The sequence below is a fragment of the Formica exsecta genome, unplaced genomic scaffold, assembly GCF_003651465.1.
Source record: "Formica exsecta isolate Colony F162 unplaced genomic scaffold, ASM365146v1 scaffold62, whole genome shotgun sequence".
Classification (NCBI taxonomy): Eukaryota; Metazoa; Arthropoda; class Insecta; order Hymenoptera; family Formicidae; genus Formica; species Formica exsecta.
The window spans coordinates 1,214,517-1,233,409 of NW_021853381.1; the positions used below are offsets into that span (position 1 = coordinate 1,214,517).

General features: G+C 37.8%; 1 protein-coding gene across 8 annotated transcripts in view; it reads right to left on the reverse strand.

Moving 5' to 3' along the window:
* Positions 1-18,893, reverse strand: part of LOC115242721 (growth factor receptor-bound protein 14-like) — a 325,508-nt gene that overhangs the window by 242,026 nt on the left and 64,589 nt on the right. The window contains exons 1-2 of one of the 8 annotated variants that reach the window (XM_029819235.1): positions 7,883-8,864; positions 4,859-5,187 (exon numbers count right to left, since the gene is read on the reverse strand). The exons of 1 other annotated variant lie outside the window; for it this stretch is intronic. In XM_029819235.1, coding sequence (XP_029675095.1) covers positions 4,859-4,913 — 55 coding nt within the window. In that variant the 5' untranslated portion in view covers positions 4,914-5,187; positions 7,883-8,864. Of the gene's footprint in view, positions 1-4,858; positions 5,954-7,568; positions 8,865-18,893 lie in introns of those variants that run through there. 6 more of the 8 variants (XM_029819232.1, XM_029819233.1, XM_029819234.1 and 3 more) reach the window with 6 other exon arrangements.

An 18,893-nucleotide genomic window follows, 5' to 3' on the forward strand; every position in this document is an offset into this window, starting at 1 on the left:
CTTTATAATATATATAATACAAAAAATATTATTAATTTTATATATAATTTTATTCATATATTTATAAAATCTAAGATCGCGACATTTCGATATAATTTAACACTAAACCAAGAAATTTGAATTGATCTATTCAAATTATCCAATAATCCACATATCTTATTTATAATTTAACATTTATCTAGTATATTCAAAATTCATATTATTAATATATCTCAGAAATTGTTTGATGTAAACACTGGCTTAAAAGTTTAATTATTTATTACTACAAAAAAGAATACTAATTACAGACGACCGATTTTGATTACGTTTATGCGAAAATTGTAATTTTGAAGAAAAAAATAATCCAAAAATTACTAGAAAATCTGAAAATCTTTATAATATATATAATATATACATAATACAAAAAAATATGTAATTTTATTCATAAATTTATAAAATCTAAGATCGCGACATTCTGATTTAATTTAATACTAAACCAAGAAATTTGAATTGATCTATTCAAATTATCCAATAATCCACACATCTAATTTATAATTTAATATTTATCTAATATATTTAAAATTTATATTATTATATATAATATATCTCAGAAATATATTGTTTGATGTAAACACTGGCTTAAAAGTTTAATTAATTATTACTATAAAAATATATATTGATTACAGATGACCGACTTCGACTACTTTTATGCGAAAAATGTAATTTTGAAGAAAAAAATAATCCAAGAATTCCTAGAAAATCTTAATAGTCCACACCTAATCTGTCTCTTTCAGCGAAGAAAAAGTTTCTTCAATGTGCCAGAGTTTCCAAAAGAACGACAACCACGATGAGATGAGTCGCTGAATGCAAGACAAGCTTGATTCTTGCGAGAGTGGACCATCGTTTTTTTCGCGGTAGGGCATTATAAAAATATCCGGCGCTATAAGTTAGTCGTGCATAAATAAAGGACGACGGTCGGTTCGAGAGAGGTGTAATCACGAGCCATAACCCGATATCATTGCTGACCGATCGCGGACTATAATATCCCCCGCCCTCGCCCTTTCTCTTACCATCGAGCCTTGTAAAATGCGTACCTACGTCGACTCGCATGGCTCGTTATTTCGTTCGTTTGACCGACTGACGTTGCTCATTAAGCTGCCCATCATTCCACCGATACCGCTCGACAGGGGGAAAAGAACGGAACAAGAATGTTTTGTGGGCATCAAGCGTCTTGACTTGCGAGTTTCACGGTTAAAAAAAAGAATGAAAGTTATAGAAACCTTTCGGTATTCGTCAGCAGATGTTTAATAATATCAGATATATCGAGACATCGATTTTATTGATTGTTCAAGAAACGCCCGAAGACAGGAATGTAAAAAGAAGAAAAGCGCCAACCGACCGTAAATTAAATCAGCATCACATAGGTGGTAGTCTGATAATCGAGTAAAGGTATTTACGAGACAGAGTCAATTTAATCTCGAAGATGCGAGACGGATTTTTACAATCACTTAAAAAAAAAAAAAAAAAAAAATCGCCGACCGATACTTTTCTGGCAACTAACAAGAACGACTGGCCATGCGCCAGAACCACTGTCTGTCTCTAAGAAAGAAAATGAAAGAAGCGATTCGTTCAGGTCGCTGATGGTCTTTCTCATCGTCTTCGCTTTACGAACCGTGTATATTGTCGACTTCCGGAAACAAGTCGATCCATAAACACTCTCGAAAGCTCTGCGCAAATTGCGTTTTCGAGCGTTTCAAATAATCTAAGTATGTAATCGTATAAAACCAATGTCGAAAGAAACTAAACCTTCCACGATTCGTCAAAATAGGTTTTATTATCTCGGTATTAGTTGAAACGATGCGATTTGACGAGAATCTTTTCTTTCAAGCTCATCCACTGTCCTTTGCCGTCAATCTATCAACCATCAATTTTAAAAACGAGTTTCACGTTCCTCAAGGACGTATTACGTGAAAACTTCGATCGCGCGTTACTCCTGGTCGTATTAACAAATTAGAAAGCCAGCTCGTTACATAGCGAGATATATGTAACAGATATCTTTGATAGATATGATTTTTTTTTTATCACTAACGCCACAATTAATCGCAAAAAATTAGATCCCTAAATATAAACAGAAAAATTGCTCCATTAAAAAAAAATAAAAGCAAACTCTAAGAAATTCATATTTTTTTCTAAGATTGTCATGTGTAATGTATGTATATATAATCACAGGAATTAATTTCATTATACTAGCAAAAAAATTCTAAGGATTTTAATTTTTATGTGCAAGATTCGTTTCAGTTAATTTGGAGAATTTGAAAAATATAATATAATTCTTTCAACTCCCTACAAATTAGTTAAATATTATTTATAAAAAATATTCAAATAATAATTATAAAATCTCTCTTCAAATTAAAATTCCGAAGAATTTTAAAGAATTTCAAAATTGCAGGAAAGTTTGCGTGTTCGATTCTAGCCCCGAAGGATTTAATGATCGTAAAATTTCCCGCGGGACGATCCCTCGAAAATACGAAACATCGACCACGTCGATTGCAATCGCCACGTGGTAATCAGATCGCGATCTACGCAGAACCGGCCGTCAATGAAAGACGCGCCGATCCTAATTAAAAGGTCATTAAAAAGTTACGATAACCGGAGATCCCGTCGTTGCGAAAGCCAGCTCAAGGACCACCATAGAGTATATCACAAGGAGCTCTTTACGCAACGATCGATCTACCCTCTCTGTCTCAAAATCAGAAATATCCAGACTCCGCGCGATATATACGGAGCCGGTGTGCAAAAAGCGTAACGAGTGATGCCAACGTGTGACGCCAACGGGAGATCTCGGGGTCGCAATCAAATGTCCCGTCGATTCCCGAAGTCGCTACTGTCGCGTTGCTATAACAATAAATCGATATTCGCGGGACGATACAGAACTCTTTGCTAGAGAAATGCGAAATCTTGACCTTTCGACCCGTTCGTATCATTATTCTCTCATTTAAAAACATTTAGATTTTTATATTATATTTATAATATATTTATATATAAATTATATAAATCATGTAAAAAGAGAGAGAGAGAGAGAGAGAAAAAAAAAGTGTCGATAATATAAATGAAAATAATAGATACGAATGAGTTAAGGAAAATATTTAGAAAAATAGGGGTCCAACCCTTCGTAGATAATTTCGAAAAATACGGCAATAAATTTGAACTACGAATGTGTGTGTGAGCTATGCACTACAGCATTGAAATGTCATCAAATATGCGTGGGTTTCCGTGAAAGCGTACTTTTAAGATAAAAGGAAATCTTTTCTTCGACAGGAGATAAAACAAACGCTCGATTGATATCTAACGATATCGACATATCGAATTGACCCTGTCCTAAAATACCGCGAGAAATCTTGCCGTAAGAGAACATTTCGAAACATCGCGGTCCACCTGTGCCAGCAATTCTTACGGTGGCGCCTCGATATTTCGAATCTAAGATGCCGAAAATCTATGAACGAGTATAAGTCATAAATCAAGAGATGTCTTATATATGTATTTATTTACCCAGATTTTGATAACCTTAAAATTAAAAAAAAAAAAATAACGCTTATAAAATAAAGTGGCAAAGAAAGAGAGAGAAAGAGAAAAATAAAAAAATATTGATAAACATTTTCAAATAAAATATAATATCGTGACATAAAATCGATCAAAATCAAGTACTGATATTTTATATACGTTAATCTCATTCATACATTAACCCCATTTATTAATTTTTAATCTGAATCAATTTTATCATTTATTATTAGTTTTAAATAAAGTTTCTTTTATAAATGAAATGCATCGTACATGCATACATATACATAAAAATATTACGTACAGCAAAAGGAAAAAGAAAAGTTCATCAAAATCCGGGTATCCTATCTACAACCAGGAGAGAATAAATTATCGTGCAAGGAAGACACACGACGCACCGCTTGGTGCGAGAAGAGTGACGTGCGGAACGTCACGTGGCGTCATTCGCCGCGACGTTGATCGACTTCTCGTTCACGTGAGCTGACAACGCTCATGGATAAACCAACCGTTCGCCAGTGTATGGCGTATTTACGCATTCCAGTTTGCACGTAGGACTTTGCTGCACGCGTCATCCATTGACAAAAGTGTGGTAAATACGTAAAAAAAAAAAAGAGGAGATACGAGCTAATTGCGATAAGGCGATAAAAGATAAAGTTATGTTTTCGAAGGCCTTCGCGAAATATTTCCTCTGATAGTCGGGCGAAATTAGTATATTATCAGCGGATATCGTCGCCAAATGTCGACGATAATAAGTGTGTGTTTCTTTTTTTCGAAAAGCGATCCGATAACAGGGTGTCTACTCAAATCTTGTAAAAGGATTCCCTGAAAATTCCCGGATTCTCCAGATATTTTTGTTCAAAATTCCAAGTAAAAAGAATACTTAAAAAATTTTTTTTGTTTTAACTTTCTAAAATAAATCTTTTTATTGTACGCGTTTTTTTTTTTTTAATGCTAAATTCTAGTGACCATAAATTACAATAAAGAATATGTACTGCATATATTCGATATTTTGTTAAGATATCAAATATATATAAACAGAGAGAGATAGATATATATTTATAATATATTTTAAACACACATAATTCACTTAACTTGTCGACTGTTTACAATATAAGAGCAAAATTATCGAAGAGAGGATTTAAAAGGAAATTCCCCGAGTTCCGATAAAATTCCATGAGAATTCCAGGTGCAAAAGAAATCCCTGAGACACCCTGGATAAATTTAGCGCGGTATCACTTTGGTAAATGTGCTCGAGTCAGAAATATATATAATTACGCCACGTGGCGAGTGACGAGACGAGAAATGATTAGGTAGTACTCACGGTGGTGCGTGGGATAATTGTTGTTGTTGTTGGACAGGAGCCGCTGGTAATCCATGTTGCGCCGGATGTCGATGATACTCCGTGATAAATAGTCGTCTCGTCGTTAATTTTCGTTTCGCGCACAACAATTCCACCCCCGCTTTCGACGCACACACTACGGCGAGGAGCTCGCGAAACGTTCTTACCGTATCAAATGCGACGCGATGTTATCAGTTTTTGTCATCCGCATCGTTTCTCGAAAGGCATCGGCTCGCTTGCGAGCATCTCGCGATCTTTCAACGATTTCGTTTTGTTGATCTTTTGACGCAAATCGATTCAGGATCTAAAATCTATACGTTTCGACGAAAATGTAAGACGACACTTATTACGCTTCAAGAGACTTCGCGTTGGATTAGATAATATTGTTGATTCAACTATCACACAGAGGTCATAGATTAGATAATGTTATTAATTATTAAATAACCGTGAAAAAAAAAAACGTATTCGCGCGCACGTAGAAACAGTGAATCGCGTAATCGCGTCGAGCGAGTGGACGCTATCGGAAACGGATGTCAATCCTTAGTACAGATAAAAAAGAAAACGTACACATACAAGACGAAGAAATTTCCGATCGTATTGCGTCGCAAATGGCGCGACGTTTTATCGATTAAAATATAATCCGACAAAAACTGCGTGAGATATAAAACAGTAGTTTTTTACGAGAAAGTAATGAGTAATGAGATTGTCAGGAGAGTAAACGGCGAGTTCGTCAAAAATGTCAAATCTGCCTCATTTTATATATACTTTGAAAATAATAAATATATCAAAGTTACGTATAACTATATCAAAGTTAATTGGCGAAATAACTTTATTTATTTATTTTTTTAATTTTATTAATTTTTGTAACACTTAGTTACGAAACGCGAAATAAATTTTTTATAGAGCAAGTATAATTTTTATTAATGATATTAACAGGGTGTCTACTCAAAAATCTTGTAAAAAGATTCTCTAAAAATTCCCTCATCTTCCAGGTATTTTTGTTTAAAATTCCAGGTGAAGAGAATATTTTAAAGATTTTTTTTTTTTTTATATGCAACTTCCTAAAATAAGTTTCTTTAGTATATGCGTTTTCTAATATTAAATTTTAATAACTAAAAATTAAGAATATGTTCTGCATATTCAATATTGAATATATGTATATAAACAGAGAGATAAATACATATTTATAATATATTTTAAATACAATAATTCGTACACTTGACTTGTCGACCGTTTACAATATAGGAACAAAATTATCAAAGAAAGATTTTTTTTTTAATTCTCTGAATGCCAATAAAATTCCATGAGAATTTCCTGATTTCTTCAGGGATAAAAGAAATCGCTGAGAATTCCAGGTTTTTCATGTTTTTCCAGGGAGTAGACAACCTGTATTAACGATAATATACATTCAATACGGGCGTCCAGATGTTAAATAAAGCCGATCGAAATTAAATACGAAGCCACTCATAATGTGGCATCTAGTTTATCCAGCCGCTTTCTCCAGGAATCTCATAAATTCTCGGTTTCCAGGAACGAAGGTTTGTCCCGATCGACCGATTAACAAGCAGACGGTTTTTATCGATCCCACGACTTCAAAACTCGATCCTCGAGCAAGTCTTGTCACAACTAGGAGCCAATAATCGAGATTCAGCGTAGGAATTGGATAAATCAATTTTTATTTTATATAAAAAGAAAATAAAATAAAATATATCTCAAGTTTAAAAAATGAATAAATTCCGAGCATACGCATATTTCGCCTTTCGAATCGTGACATCACGGCCATCGTTCGTATTTCTTATTTTAATCGGATTATTGCCTCGAGTTACATATGTAAATTTACGAAATCGCCGCGTTGTATAATAAATTCGCGACAACATATGAGGATATGCGGATAGAAATACACACGTGCGGAATTAAAGCTAGCACAAAGTCATCGACTCCCACGCCGAGTGTGATATACGCATAAAGGAGGTAATCAGGGCGCATTCTTGCACGTATATTGTATAAGCGGCGTGTCTAGAGCCACGTGTGATTAACGTTGCGTTCCCGGAAATCGGCCGCTCACGAAAAAATTAAAGTTCCCGTGTCATAGACAGTAGATATCTCAATTATTTAAAGATCGTATTTAATGGCTCAAATTGATATCGCAAGCGTATGCGTGTATCTTTCTTTTTATACATACCCCTGTGTATCCTCTAATAAAAAATTTATTATTAATATTATTGTTACGTCGTTTCTACGACGAATAAGAATGAAAAGAAACAATGAGAGGAAAGAAGATGGTGTCAAAATAAACCGGCGTAATTCGATTGTTCAAATTTTAATTCTCTGTATTTAATTTCTTTTATCCTTATTTGTATGTACAAATTAATCCCTCCTATATCATATTAAATAAATAAATAAGTATATAAGTAAATAAATAAGTATTTATGCGGATCAATAGATCGCGACGTTTCAATTTGAAAAGTGCCACGTATCAGCGTTAATCGATAGCCAATAATGGAACATAAAATGGTCAACGATTACGATACCGCCGAGTCGAAAAAAATTCGAGCGAAACGTTTATCTACGTTCCCAAGGCAAGGTCAACGCGTAAAATTACGCAACATTGATTCATGACGAAAGCATGCTGGTTCGCGAGGTGTATTCCATTACTACGCAGTGGGCGAAGGAAAAAAAAAAGAAGACTCACGGCGTATCTCTCGTGTCGACGCCTTGATTCGTCGACACGTCGAAACTCGCCGCGCACTCTCCAGACACGCCACAGGCTGAGAAATCGCGGATTAAAGCCACGAGCAAAAAATGTGAGCTCCTTCCCTCGTATTTCTCGAGATCGAGCGAACGCGAGACGGGAATTGCGTACGCGGCAAACTTCACGTTCCCTCGCACGCGCGACGCGCTGTCGAATCTCACTTCAGGCGACACACGAGAAGGAATCGAAACGAATCTAACCTCGCTCGATGCTTATATTTCACGGGAAGCTCCACGAGGTACGTCATATCCAACCTTCGAGAGAGTGGAACCTACGCGAGACGTCACACGTGGTTCCGCGAGCGTAGCATCGCGCACATTTCATCACCCTCGGTGATTTCACACCACGCGTCTTTCACACGCACTTGCGTTACTTGCCACAACGTAAACACACACACACACACACACACACGTACACAAGCCGATACGATTTCGGCTACATCACTCGCGTTACCCGATACGACGACGAACACCCGCGTCGATCAAGAATTCGATAATCACGATCAAGAAGCGTGTATTGCGTGGCGACGCGCCGGGTCGACTAACCCTCTCACGAGTTTTCGTACCGTGGCGTAACGCGGCGTGGCGCTGTCACGACAATTGCCGAAAATTGCCGAGGACCCGCGACGCGACGCGACGCGAGCCGATCCGCCAAGGCTACCGCTCTGTAAGCAGCAACTTCAGCCTCTTCGCCCGCCGAGTTTGTTGTCTTTGTTCGCGAATCGTTTAACGCGCGATACCGGTGTTGATTGTTTTGCTCTCGCCCCTTCGTCCGACTTCTTAATCCTTACAGGTACACAATAGTCATTTTTACGCTATCGATATTTTAACAATAGAAAATATTCCGAAAGCCTTGATCAATAAAAAAAAAAGATATTTAAAATTTTGTTATATGTGTAATCATTTTCTCTACAGATGTCAAGGAATATACATATATATAACTTTTTGTAGATTTTTTCAAACATTTGGAGATAGTTAAAATTATGATCCATATGTGTGGCCTACAAGGGTTAATAAACAAAACAAACCGAGCGCGCCGACACAGTTGTTGTCGGTGATAACAGAATGCCTTTCGTCCGCGTAATTCTCTCTCTTTCTCTCTCTCGCGAGCACAATTGCGTTCGCGCTATTATACGTCACGCGCGTGCAAACAGCCAACGTCCGGACGAAACGAGGAAGACGGTAACGTACCATTCGCGTTCCCGCGTAGTACTACGAGAGAGGGACGTTTCCCGCCGCGTACGGCCTCCCTCACTCACACACATAAACAGTCGGACGTCTCGCCGATACGAACGACGCGCTGCGTCTCTCTTTCTCTCTCCCCCCCCCCCCCCCCCCCCCCCCCTCCCCCCCCCCCCCCCCGCTCTCCATGGCCCTTGATTGACAAGCGTTTATTTTACACTACGCGCTCGACGATCGATGAAACCCCATCGCTGCCGAAATGGAAATGTATATACATATCGGAAATGGCCAATTAATCCCGCACGTGCGGCGGATGGATTTCGATACTGCCAATGAAGCGGATGCGTAAAAAAACGGGCCAGCTTCCCGCCGGATTAAAACTGCATCGACGCGTTAAACACACAGGCCACGAAGTTTGTAAACGAAAAAACCCAATCGTGTATACTATACGTACAGTGACATAAAAATAAAACATTACTCGTACACCCCCCCCCTCTCGCTCGCTCGCCCTGCGCGCCGCAAAGTGCGCACCTTCACACGCAAACGTATACTCCGTGGAGGCTCCCGTCTCTCTCCTCTTTCCGGAATCGCTTCATTGGCATCCGTCGCGCGAGCCTGTCTTTAGACTCCTTCCTTCGTTTCAGGGGTGGAATCGCGACGCGACGATGACCACAGGTGAGAAGCGAGAATCATTTTTGTAAAGAAAACATTCAAGAGCTTTTGCAAGATTCTTAAGATTTGCGTTTCACTATAATAGCGATGTTTCTTGAAGGCGTAATTGTATAGATAGGTTAATAGATCAATTCGCGCGCGTTGATTTATAGCTGGAAAATTTGGAATTATTGTATATGGATTTATAAGATAATCAATTTATTATGCAACATGAAAACTTAGTCATTTTATTACGCTTTATGGTAATATGAAAATAATATTATAATAAATAATATGAAAATTCTTGGGTATATTAATAAATATGTTTTTATCGACTTTAAGTATTGATCAGGAGCTTCGACAAATTTTTAGAATGTCCGAAAATTTTTTCCTTGCTTTTCCATCTTTTCGTTTTCTTAAAGAAAATTGATTAAATGATAATTGTTGAGTAAACAATGTTTTATAAACATCGGGAAGAGAAGAAGCTTTTGAATACCGATTATTACGAAAATTTCAATCGCAATCATCCTGAAATACTTCGCAAAGAAGTTTAAATCGCCCACCAAATATTTGCAAACTGGCGGAAAATATACAGGGTGTTCCAAAAGGTCAATGAAACTTCAGGGTTTTATAGGAAATTGAATTTGGAACAAAAAAGTTCTGATAAACATAGATCCGAAAACGCTGTGTTAAAAAGTATTAGCTAATAAACTTCGAAAAATCCCGTTTTTTTTATGATTTTTAAAAACTTCAAAACCCTTCATTCATTTGAAAAAAGTAACGAAATTAATCTGATGGGCAATTAAATCACAAACTAAATTACACCAATTTCATTTAATTCTGATAAGACATTCAAAAGAAAATAAACTCAAAACAACAGAAAAAACAGAAACTTGAAAAAAACATTTTTCGATGGTCTTTGTGTAAACACTATATTCGTAGTGCAAACATTGCAAATGCAAACATAAAAATATTCTTATTAAATTTTGATCATTAATTAATTACTTACAAAGAGTTTATTAGCTATAACTTTTTAACGAAGCGTTTCCGGATCTATATTTATAGAAACTTTTTTGTTCCAAATTCAATTTCCTATAAGATCCTGAAGTTTCATTGACCTGACCTGGAACACCCTATATATCGTATTTTGGCGTGTCTTCGTTTATACACACGTCGGCCTGTTTGTCGAGAAAAGGACCGGGCAACGAAGCTTCTAAATCCGGCCTTGTCTATCGTCCTCGCGCGTCTGTCTGCTTCCATTTCCTCGGCAACCCTCGCGAGGCAGGCTTTTTCTCGGATGCCGCCTACGCCTCCGTTCCGATCCGCGACTTCCTCTCCCCCGCTCGAGCGTCCTCAATCCGTCCTCTCACCCCCTCGGTCTGCTCTTTCTCCGATGGCGAGTCCTTTGGCTCGCTTAACGTATGCGAAACGTCTTTATTACGTCGCGGAAAATCTGCAGGGATCAGCAGCGCAGAAACGAGATCGTATATTAAAGCATATCGGCGTCGCTGTCGCGAACGTGTCTGATAACGCGTTTGATAACAGACATGCCTCTCCAACATGTCGCATCTTTTTTTTTTTCATGATGATTAATTTGCAAGCATTTACATTTTACATAATATTAATTTTCTTGGAAAAAAAGATTAAGATATAAAATAACTCAAAAAGTACTTAATGAAAAAATACTTTATTAGAGTGTTTTGAAAAGTTCTCAAGATAAGCTACAAGAATATGCAATAAAAAAAGGGGGGTTCCATTTAAAAAAATGAAGATGACCTTCAAATCCCCTAAGCGCCTCCACCTAAAAAAAAAATGTTCACTTCCACAAGATTTCCCCCTCGATACCATACAACTTTTATTTCAAACATTTTCTCCTATCTCCAAAACTGTGGGAGTTATTCGGGTGGCCTGTCTTAGATGCCTCACCCTGTATATATTAATGGAAATAATTATGTTGTTGCTTCCCGTTTAGACGCGCACGGATTTCGCTTAGCTTTGCAAAATTTTAATTGAAACATCAACATTTATATATCTAGCGATAAGCGACAAATAAATGCAATATTTTTTTTTGTGCATTTTATTTGTTATCTCGTCTGACACTGTGTATTCGCGAGATAAGCAACATCTTAAAAATAGTTTAGATGCATTTTATACATTAGTCAAAGAAATACATCGATATTATATTATTTTTTCAAGGCAAAATCAAGAATTTCATGTAGAACTTGCTCCTATGCAATTTAGCACGTTATTGCCTAATTAATTCTTGAATTGCATGGAGGAATCGATATGGTGACGCGTGCGATTCCTTAATTCTCTCGAAGTCACTTCGCCCTCGATATGGAATCTCATATCGCGTCTCTAATAATAATAATAATTCCGTGAAACTAAGACGGTATTAATTAACCGCGTCTCGTATGATCCAGCGATGTACCTGCCTACATCGAGACCGCACGACGCGATTCCGACAATTATAATCCACGAAAACTAGTTTTCCCCGAATACGGTAAAGCCTCCAATAAATTCGCGAAAGAACCACAAATTAATCACAAATAAATGAGTCGAAATAAAATTAAAAAAAAAAACTCAATTCCCTCTACGATTAATCTAATTTTCGTAATCGGGGATTAGTTTCAAAGCCATTATAAGCGGATCTTCGTGGTTTCAGGGTTCGATCTCGGTTGCGGGCATGCCTAAGAACCCCCTTGAAACGCGAGGGGCACGCGAAAGGCGAAGCCACGCGGGACAGAGGATAAAGGGGAGACCTGGAGAAAGAAGAGAGAAGGGTGCGTACACGCACGAGGGCATTCGCATGGATGACATCGGCGTCGCCGCACGCACACATTCGCATAATTGTGCTCGCAAGTTTGCCGACGTAGTGCCACACGACGAGAGACGAAAGGGAACGGAGGAGGAACGTGCGTAAACGCCACCAGAGCACCAGGCTTCGTCGACGAAGCGTGCCCTAGATCTTGGCTATGTACGCAGAGTGCCATCTCGCCCTTGTCGCCGTGCGATGAACCACGAGGATCTTGGCTGTACAAGAGTGAGCCGTTTGCATGTATTATATATTGTTTAGTCGCGCAGGTGTGTGCCAGGAGCGGAATCGAAGCGGGTCTCGAGACACCGAGGCTTATATTGTTATTTATTCATCTGGTTCGATGCTATTGTCATATCAATTAATATTGTCGACTCAAGATATTAATTAGAGGGTACTATTTCTTCAAATGACACATTACACAAAGGTGGAAAATTTGGAGCTGCAAATATAATAAATATATATTTTCCATATATATTTAAATTTATTACGGTTTAACATTCTATTTAATATAACGTTTCGTGTCAAATATATAAAAACGAATGTCGCGTCGCGTTGAATCCGCTCCTGGTTGAATCTACACACAATGTTTTGAGTTCACCGGCATTCGCTCCCTCCACCGCCCCCCACATTCCGCTCGGGACCGGTGACGTAGCGTGACGTCATGGTAGGCGCCAGTTCCCGGGACGAACGATCGATCCTGGTCATCGTGCACGACCACCACTATCATCGCCGTGCGCGTGTGATAAGAAGGAAATACGCAACTGCGTCGCCGAAAATCTGGGCTCGATTTCTGGACACGCGGCGATGGCCCACGTGTTTGCGCGTTTGATGTTCAAGGTCTCGCTAAACTATAGAGTTAAGGTCGGATCAATTTAATACGCACCTCCAATTGCGTTGGAAACGATCAAAGCATAGACGGGTATTAACTGGGGCGAATGACCTTCGTGAAAAGTCGGATCATACGATCGTACGTTACAGATAAATGTACGCGTGTACAGATAAATTCATTCACAACAGATTTCATTTTTATATGTATTGTATACATATATGTTGAAGAAACGAGAAACTATATAATTAAAAATTTGCGCAGAATCCATGAAAATGAAAAATCCAAATTCTGGTACAACGTCAGCTTCTCGCTTGTCACGTCAACGTTAAACTGGTATTCAGAGACGGTGGGCTAAATTTACATGGCCGGTCGCGACATGTCTGACGCGGGCTCTCTTGTCGAAATGTTCCAAATATATAGAAACGAATGGGAGCGTCAACGGACAGAAAGAGACGAACGCAAAGGAGGAAAACTCTCGTGAGAAAAGGGTTAAAAGGACGAGGGGGAAGAGGAATAGTAGGAAGACGTACGTACGAAGGGGGGGGGGGGAAATGACAAACGCCGAGGCAAGGATAAGCGACGGGAGAACGTGCTCTGCGACGAAGAACGAAATCGGTTCAATAAATGCAGCGTGCGCGTCGGCACCGCTTACGGTCGTCGACGACGAGGGAGTCGCGGCGCGAAGGGACCGAAGAGGCTGGGCGGGAAAGTCTGTCTGCACGCGCGCGCGCGCGCGAAAGATAGAGAGGGAGAGAGAGTATATAGTCGCGCCGCTCGAAACGAGCGCGACGGAGAGACAACAAACCCACGCCTGCGCCACGTGGAGTGAGCGTAGTGGTAATAATATTTTGAACGAGGAAGAACGAGTCGGGTGACGAAGAGGTAGGGACGGCTGGCGCGAAAATACTGGAAAATATCTAAACTGTGGAAGAGTTTCTAAAAGTTTCGCAGATGGAAAGAAAAAATATTTTGTTTTGCTTGCGCGACACCCTATTGTCCTGTCAAAGAATCCGTTTAAAACCCTGATGAAACAAGATGCCAAAGTGACGAGATGATACGAGGCGATCAGAAGGGGAGGGTGGAGGGGGAGCAGTTGCTCTCGTCGGTCGATAACTTCGGATCGAACGCGGGAAAGAAACCGGATCGGTCTAAGAGAGAGAGAGAGAGAGAGAGAGAGAGACAGACAGAATGATAACAATGTAACGTGCTCTGCGCGATTGCCAATATATCGCTTGTCTGTCTTTGTCTGTCACCATTATATTAGTAGTACGTCCCGTTTATTCTTGATCAATTATTTGTGCAGTATATTTGTATACTTTACGTTACGCAATGAGATTAAGTTTATTAGCACAATAGCCCCTTAGTGTGATGAATAATGTTATCATATTAATCAGTTTTGATTAATTATTTTTTCAGCATAATTTATGTTATATAATTCTCTTAGAATTTTCGGATTATTATTCAATTTATGCAATTTACTGAAGACATTACAGCTTTTTGTAAAAGACTCTCGGGCAGTTTTTGCATTCGTAACTATATTCACGTAGTCAAGCGACCTTGACGGGAAAAGATGGACGATAACAGTAATTAGTTGGTCGACACCTTTCACGTTAACTATATGCTAATGAATGCGGAAAACAAGAACTTCGTATGAATTGAACTTATTATTCAATTACAACGTAAATTATTACGAGAAGAAATACCCGACGATATTTTGCTACGTTCGATAAGACATGCTATGTCGCTTTAGTCCATGTAATTTCCAAATAGATAAAAATTGTGCGCGATCTAAGAATCTTTACATTTAATAAAATTACTGGCTAAATAATTTTTATTTTTCACGCTGAAACAATTCACAAAGGATGATAAAATCATTCTTCTCTAACAAGAAAGAGAGAGAGAGATCACGCTTGCAAATAATGATAATATCGATAACTCATTTTGATATCGATTCGGAGGAATATACGATTCTCAACTAACAATGCCACGCCTGCAGATGTCGGCTAGATGAACGGGGACAATGGGGGGCGAGAGAAAGGGATAGACAGTAGGAGGGAAGGCGATGGAAAGGGATGAATGAGAGACAGAGAGAGGGGAGATGGACGAGAGAGAGAGAGATGGGATGATAACAGAAGAGGCATCGACCGGTCGGCACGTTGCCTGGACAACACAACGAACGTCGACTTTAGCCGAATTATTTGTTAAGCCGCGTTCACACACACGCGAAATACGTCGTTTATTAGTATTGGACGAGAGTTGCATCGGTTTATCTCGGAATTAACGTTTGCACGAATATGCTGCAAGCCTAGAATATTCGTATCGCTTAAATGAAATCCCAGGATATCCTCGAATTTCCCGTATTTAGTTGCTAATTGAGCGAACGCATCAATTGACAGTTTCGGAGACAATTTTATGTTCCTCGTCCCCTTTATACTCTCAACGCTTAATTTGATAAGATCCTTAAATTTTTTGAACGTCAAATAATTATGTAACCGTTGATACTCCGGAATTTGAGCGATTGTCATTTTTTCTAATCTTTAATCAATTATACATTTATAAATTATATTTATAATTACAAATTATGAATTTATACATGGAAATATTAAAAAAATTATTTAAGAAACTATTTAAAATATTTAAAAAGCTATCTAGATAGATATAGATATCACGAAATAAAAGAACGTTAATTTGCCGCGGAAACAGACGCGAGAGAAACGCCTTTATGAGGATATTGCGTTAACTGGAGCCTTTATAAACTCTTGGTAATTAAATTAAGCGTGGTTGCGAGCACGTATAACGGCCAGACGGGGCTTCGCGAAATGCGTTCTCTACGTATACGTTTCACTGAAGTGCAACTCACCCTTTACGTTTTAAATGATACGCAACGACAATTATACTCGTGTTGTTTCCCTTTCTCTTTCGTGCATATTCTCCCTCGTTTCTGCCGTCTCTACGAGAGATCGGTTGGGCAAGGTCCGGTACGCTTTTCAAGCCACGACTAGTCGCTTCCAAACTAGGGGTTGTTCACCCCTATCCCGATCGAATTTTAGGGTTTGCCAGGATTGCGAGATAATACGCAGCTCTGCGAGAATCAAGTGAGCTCGTATGCAGGCAAGTGAGTTGGAAAATAATGCTAATAAAAATTTCTTTTTTTTTATATATATAATCCATCTAATTACGCGAATGCGTTAATCATAATTCTTGAATTTTTTCACATTAATAAAATAAAGCTGATTTAACATGTGTTATTTAAAAAGGAGAAAAAAGAAAATATTTTCATCACGTATGTCACTGTTTATCATAAAATGTGCGAACCATATTTCCCATAAATTATCTTCCGCGAGTTAATGGATGGAATGCGAAACATCCGAGTCTGGTAAAATGGTCAATGGGGCCAAAGGTTAAGAGAAATATGCACAGTATCGCGGAGAATGCAGAAGAATAGCATGCAAAAATGTCGCGCTAACGGTGTGTCATTAATCAGCAGGCAACCGCAGGCGCGCGTGCGTCTAGCCACGCGCAATTAAGGTAAGCACGTGGTGGAAATTAATTAATCGATGCGCGATGCCATGCGTGGAGAACGACGTCATTTGTTGCACAAACCAGTCGTTGTCGTGTCGGCGTTAAACGAGCGCGAACGATAATAAAACGAAGCCAACGAATGCATTTTTTAACACGACGTTGATACAGGATTATTACGAAAATGTAAATGCGCGTTATAATTCTGCGTATCGCGTCTCTGATAAAAACGATTCGGCAAAAATCCGCGTAATCAAACTTACGCGTCTCAGTTTGCGTCGAAAGCAGAACTTGCGCCAGATTTTCCAATTTTTCGTGAAAGAGAAATCGATGTCAAAGAATCTATCATTGATGTCGCGAGATTTGGGACACCCGATATGAAGAGGCGTATTCCTTATAGGATGTCGCAAACTACATGTACGGCTCTTTATCTACGTACGCGATTTTTCATTCAGTCGTTTATCTCGTTAAGGGGGCATATCCGTTTGAACCTTCGAAAAATGAGTACATTTTCTAGATCTTTTGCAGCGCAACGATTTGATAAAAAAATTTTTTTTTTTTTTTTATCTAGAGATTGTTTTTGTCACCCCATTTGTTTTAAGCCATATTACTAACACTTCAGTTTTTTTTTTATTCGTCATAATATTGTGGGTGAAAAATATTGCGACTCTAACGAAGATCGCCATCTAATGTTGAAAAAATATGTTAATAGAGTTGTATTGTATGTTAATTATATGTATTCATGCGTACAGGGAAAAAAAAATGCTGTTGCTTCAACTGAAGTCTACATCACGGGCTGCCACAAACATACATAGTTCATTCAATGATATTTTTATTGGACCAAATATCTGGATTATTAAAACAACTATCCAGATATTCGGTCCAATAAAAATATCATTGAATGAACTATGTATGTTTTACTCAAAAAAGTGGTTTTGCAACTACAGCAAAAATTTTCTGGGTGCGCAAAATTAACTGAGGTACATAAATGATTAGCAAATACTGTGATATCGCATATGTTTCGCATTTAATCAATCTAAGTTTTTAATTATGCGAATATTTGCAGATTTATATTTTCATGCACGGTGTGCATGAAAACGTCCATTTATCATATATAAAATTAAAAACACAAGTTTTTTTTATTAAACATATTAATAGCTATCTGCTATCCAAGCGTTTCTCTCAAAATTTTAAAAAATAAGAAAATGGCATGTTGAAAAAAAGTTCCGTTTTTTTAAAAAGAAATCCATCTTTTTTTTATTTATAACAAAAAATGGAGAATCGGATTAAAAAAGGCTTCGTTAGCAGATGCTGAATTTTATTAGGGATTCGTATGCAAAATTTGAAGTCAATTCGTCGAACATAGTCCGAGTTTTCATGCATACCGTGCTTGAAAATATAAATTTGTAAATATTCGCATAACTTCAAAAAAAAAAATTTTTTTTTAAGTTGGAAATTTTTATTTAAGTACTTAATAATATTATATTAATATAGTAAAAAAATAAAAAGTTTTTATCATTCAAACAGAGGTATGTCCCTTTAAAGCATGATTCATTAAGACGATCGATCGTGTTGTTCATGACATATCTGTCCGTACGGCGTCAAGAAATATACCAGATGACGGTTTCTGCGAGATATAACGTGTCGCAAAAATCGTGGAAACACGGTACACTTCATTACAGTTGTGTCAATAGCGCAGCGATAACAGCTGGCGTTATAAAACAACACACGAGGCGTGGAATTCATTTACAGTACTTCGCTAACCTTTACGAGCCGGAAGGTTGTCGAAACAAGTTTCGCTCGAATTATTCGCGCAAAATCCTTTACTTCCTTCTTATCGTTTGCTTGAGATCTTTATTCTTCGTTTTGTGTACAATGTATGCAGTGTATCTGGAGTGTTTCACCGCACTTCCTTTTCTCCATCGATTTAATGATCAATTTGATTAACTCTTCTTTAGCGAAAGATATTTTTATAATTAATGCTTGAATTAAAATGCAATTTAAAACCGCCCTAAAAATTAAGAGAGAAAATTTTTTCGATTCAATTTTAACCAGTAGTCGAATCTATTACAATTTTTTTATATTTATTTCCTTTTTATATTCTCAAATGAGATATCTCAATTAATCGAAATTTTGTCAAACTAGAATCGAAAGAAGATTAAGATTTTTTTATCCATATCTAGCTAATTTCATCTTGAGTCACCAAAATAAATGGTTTTAATTTAAATTAATTTAAAATATTATTTGTAAATTAATTTAAATCATTA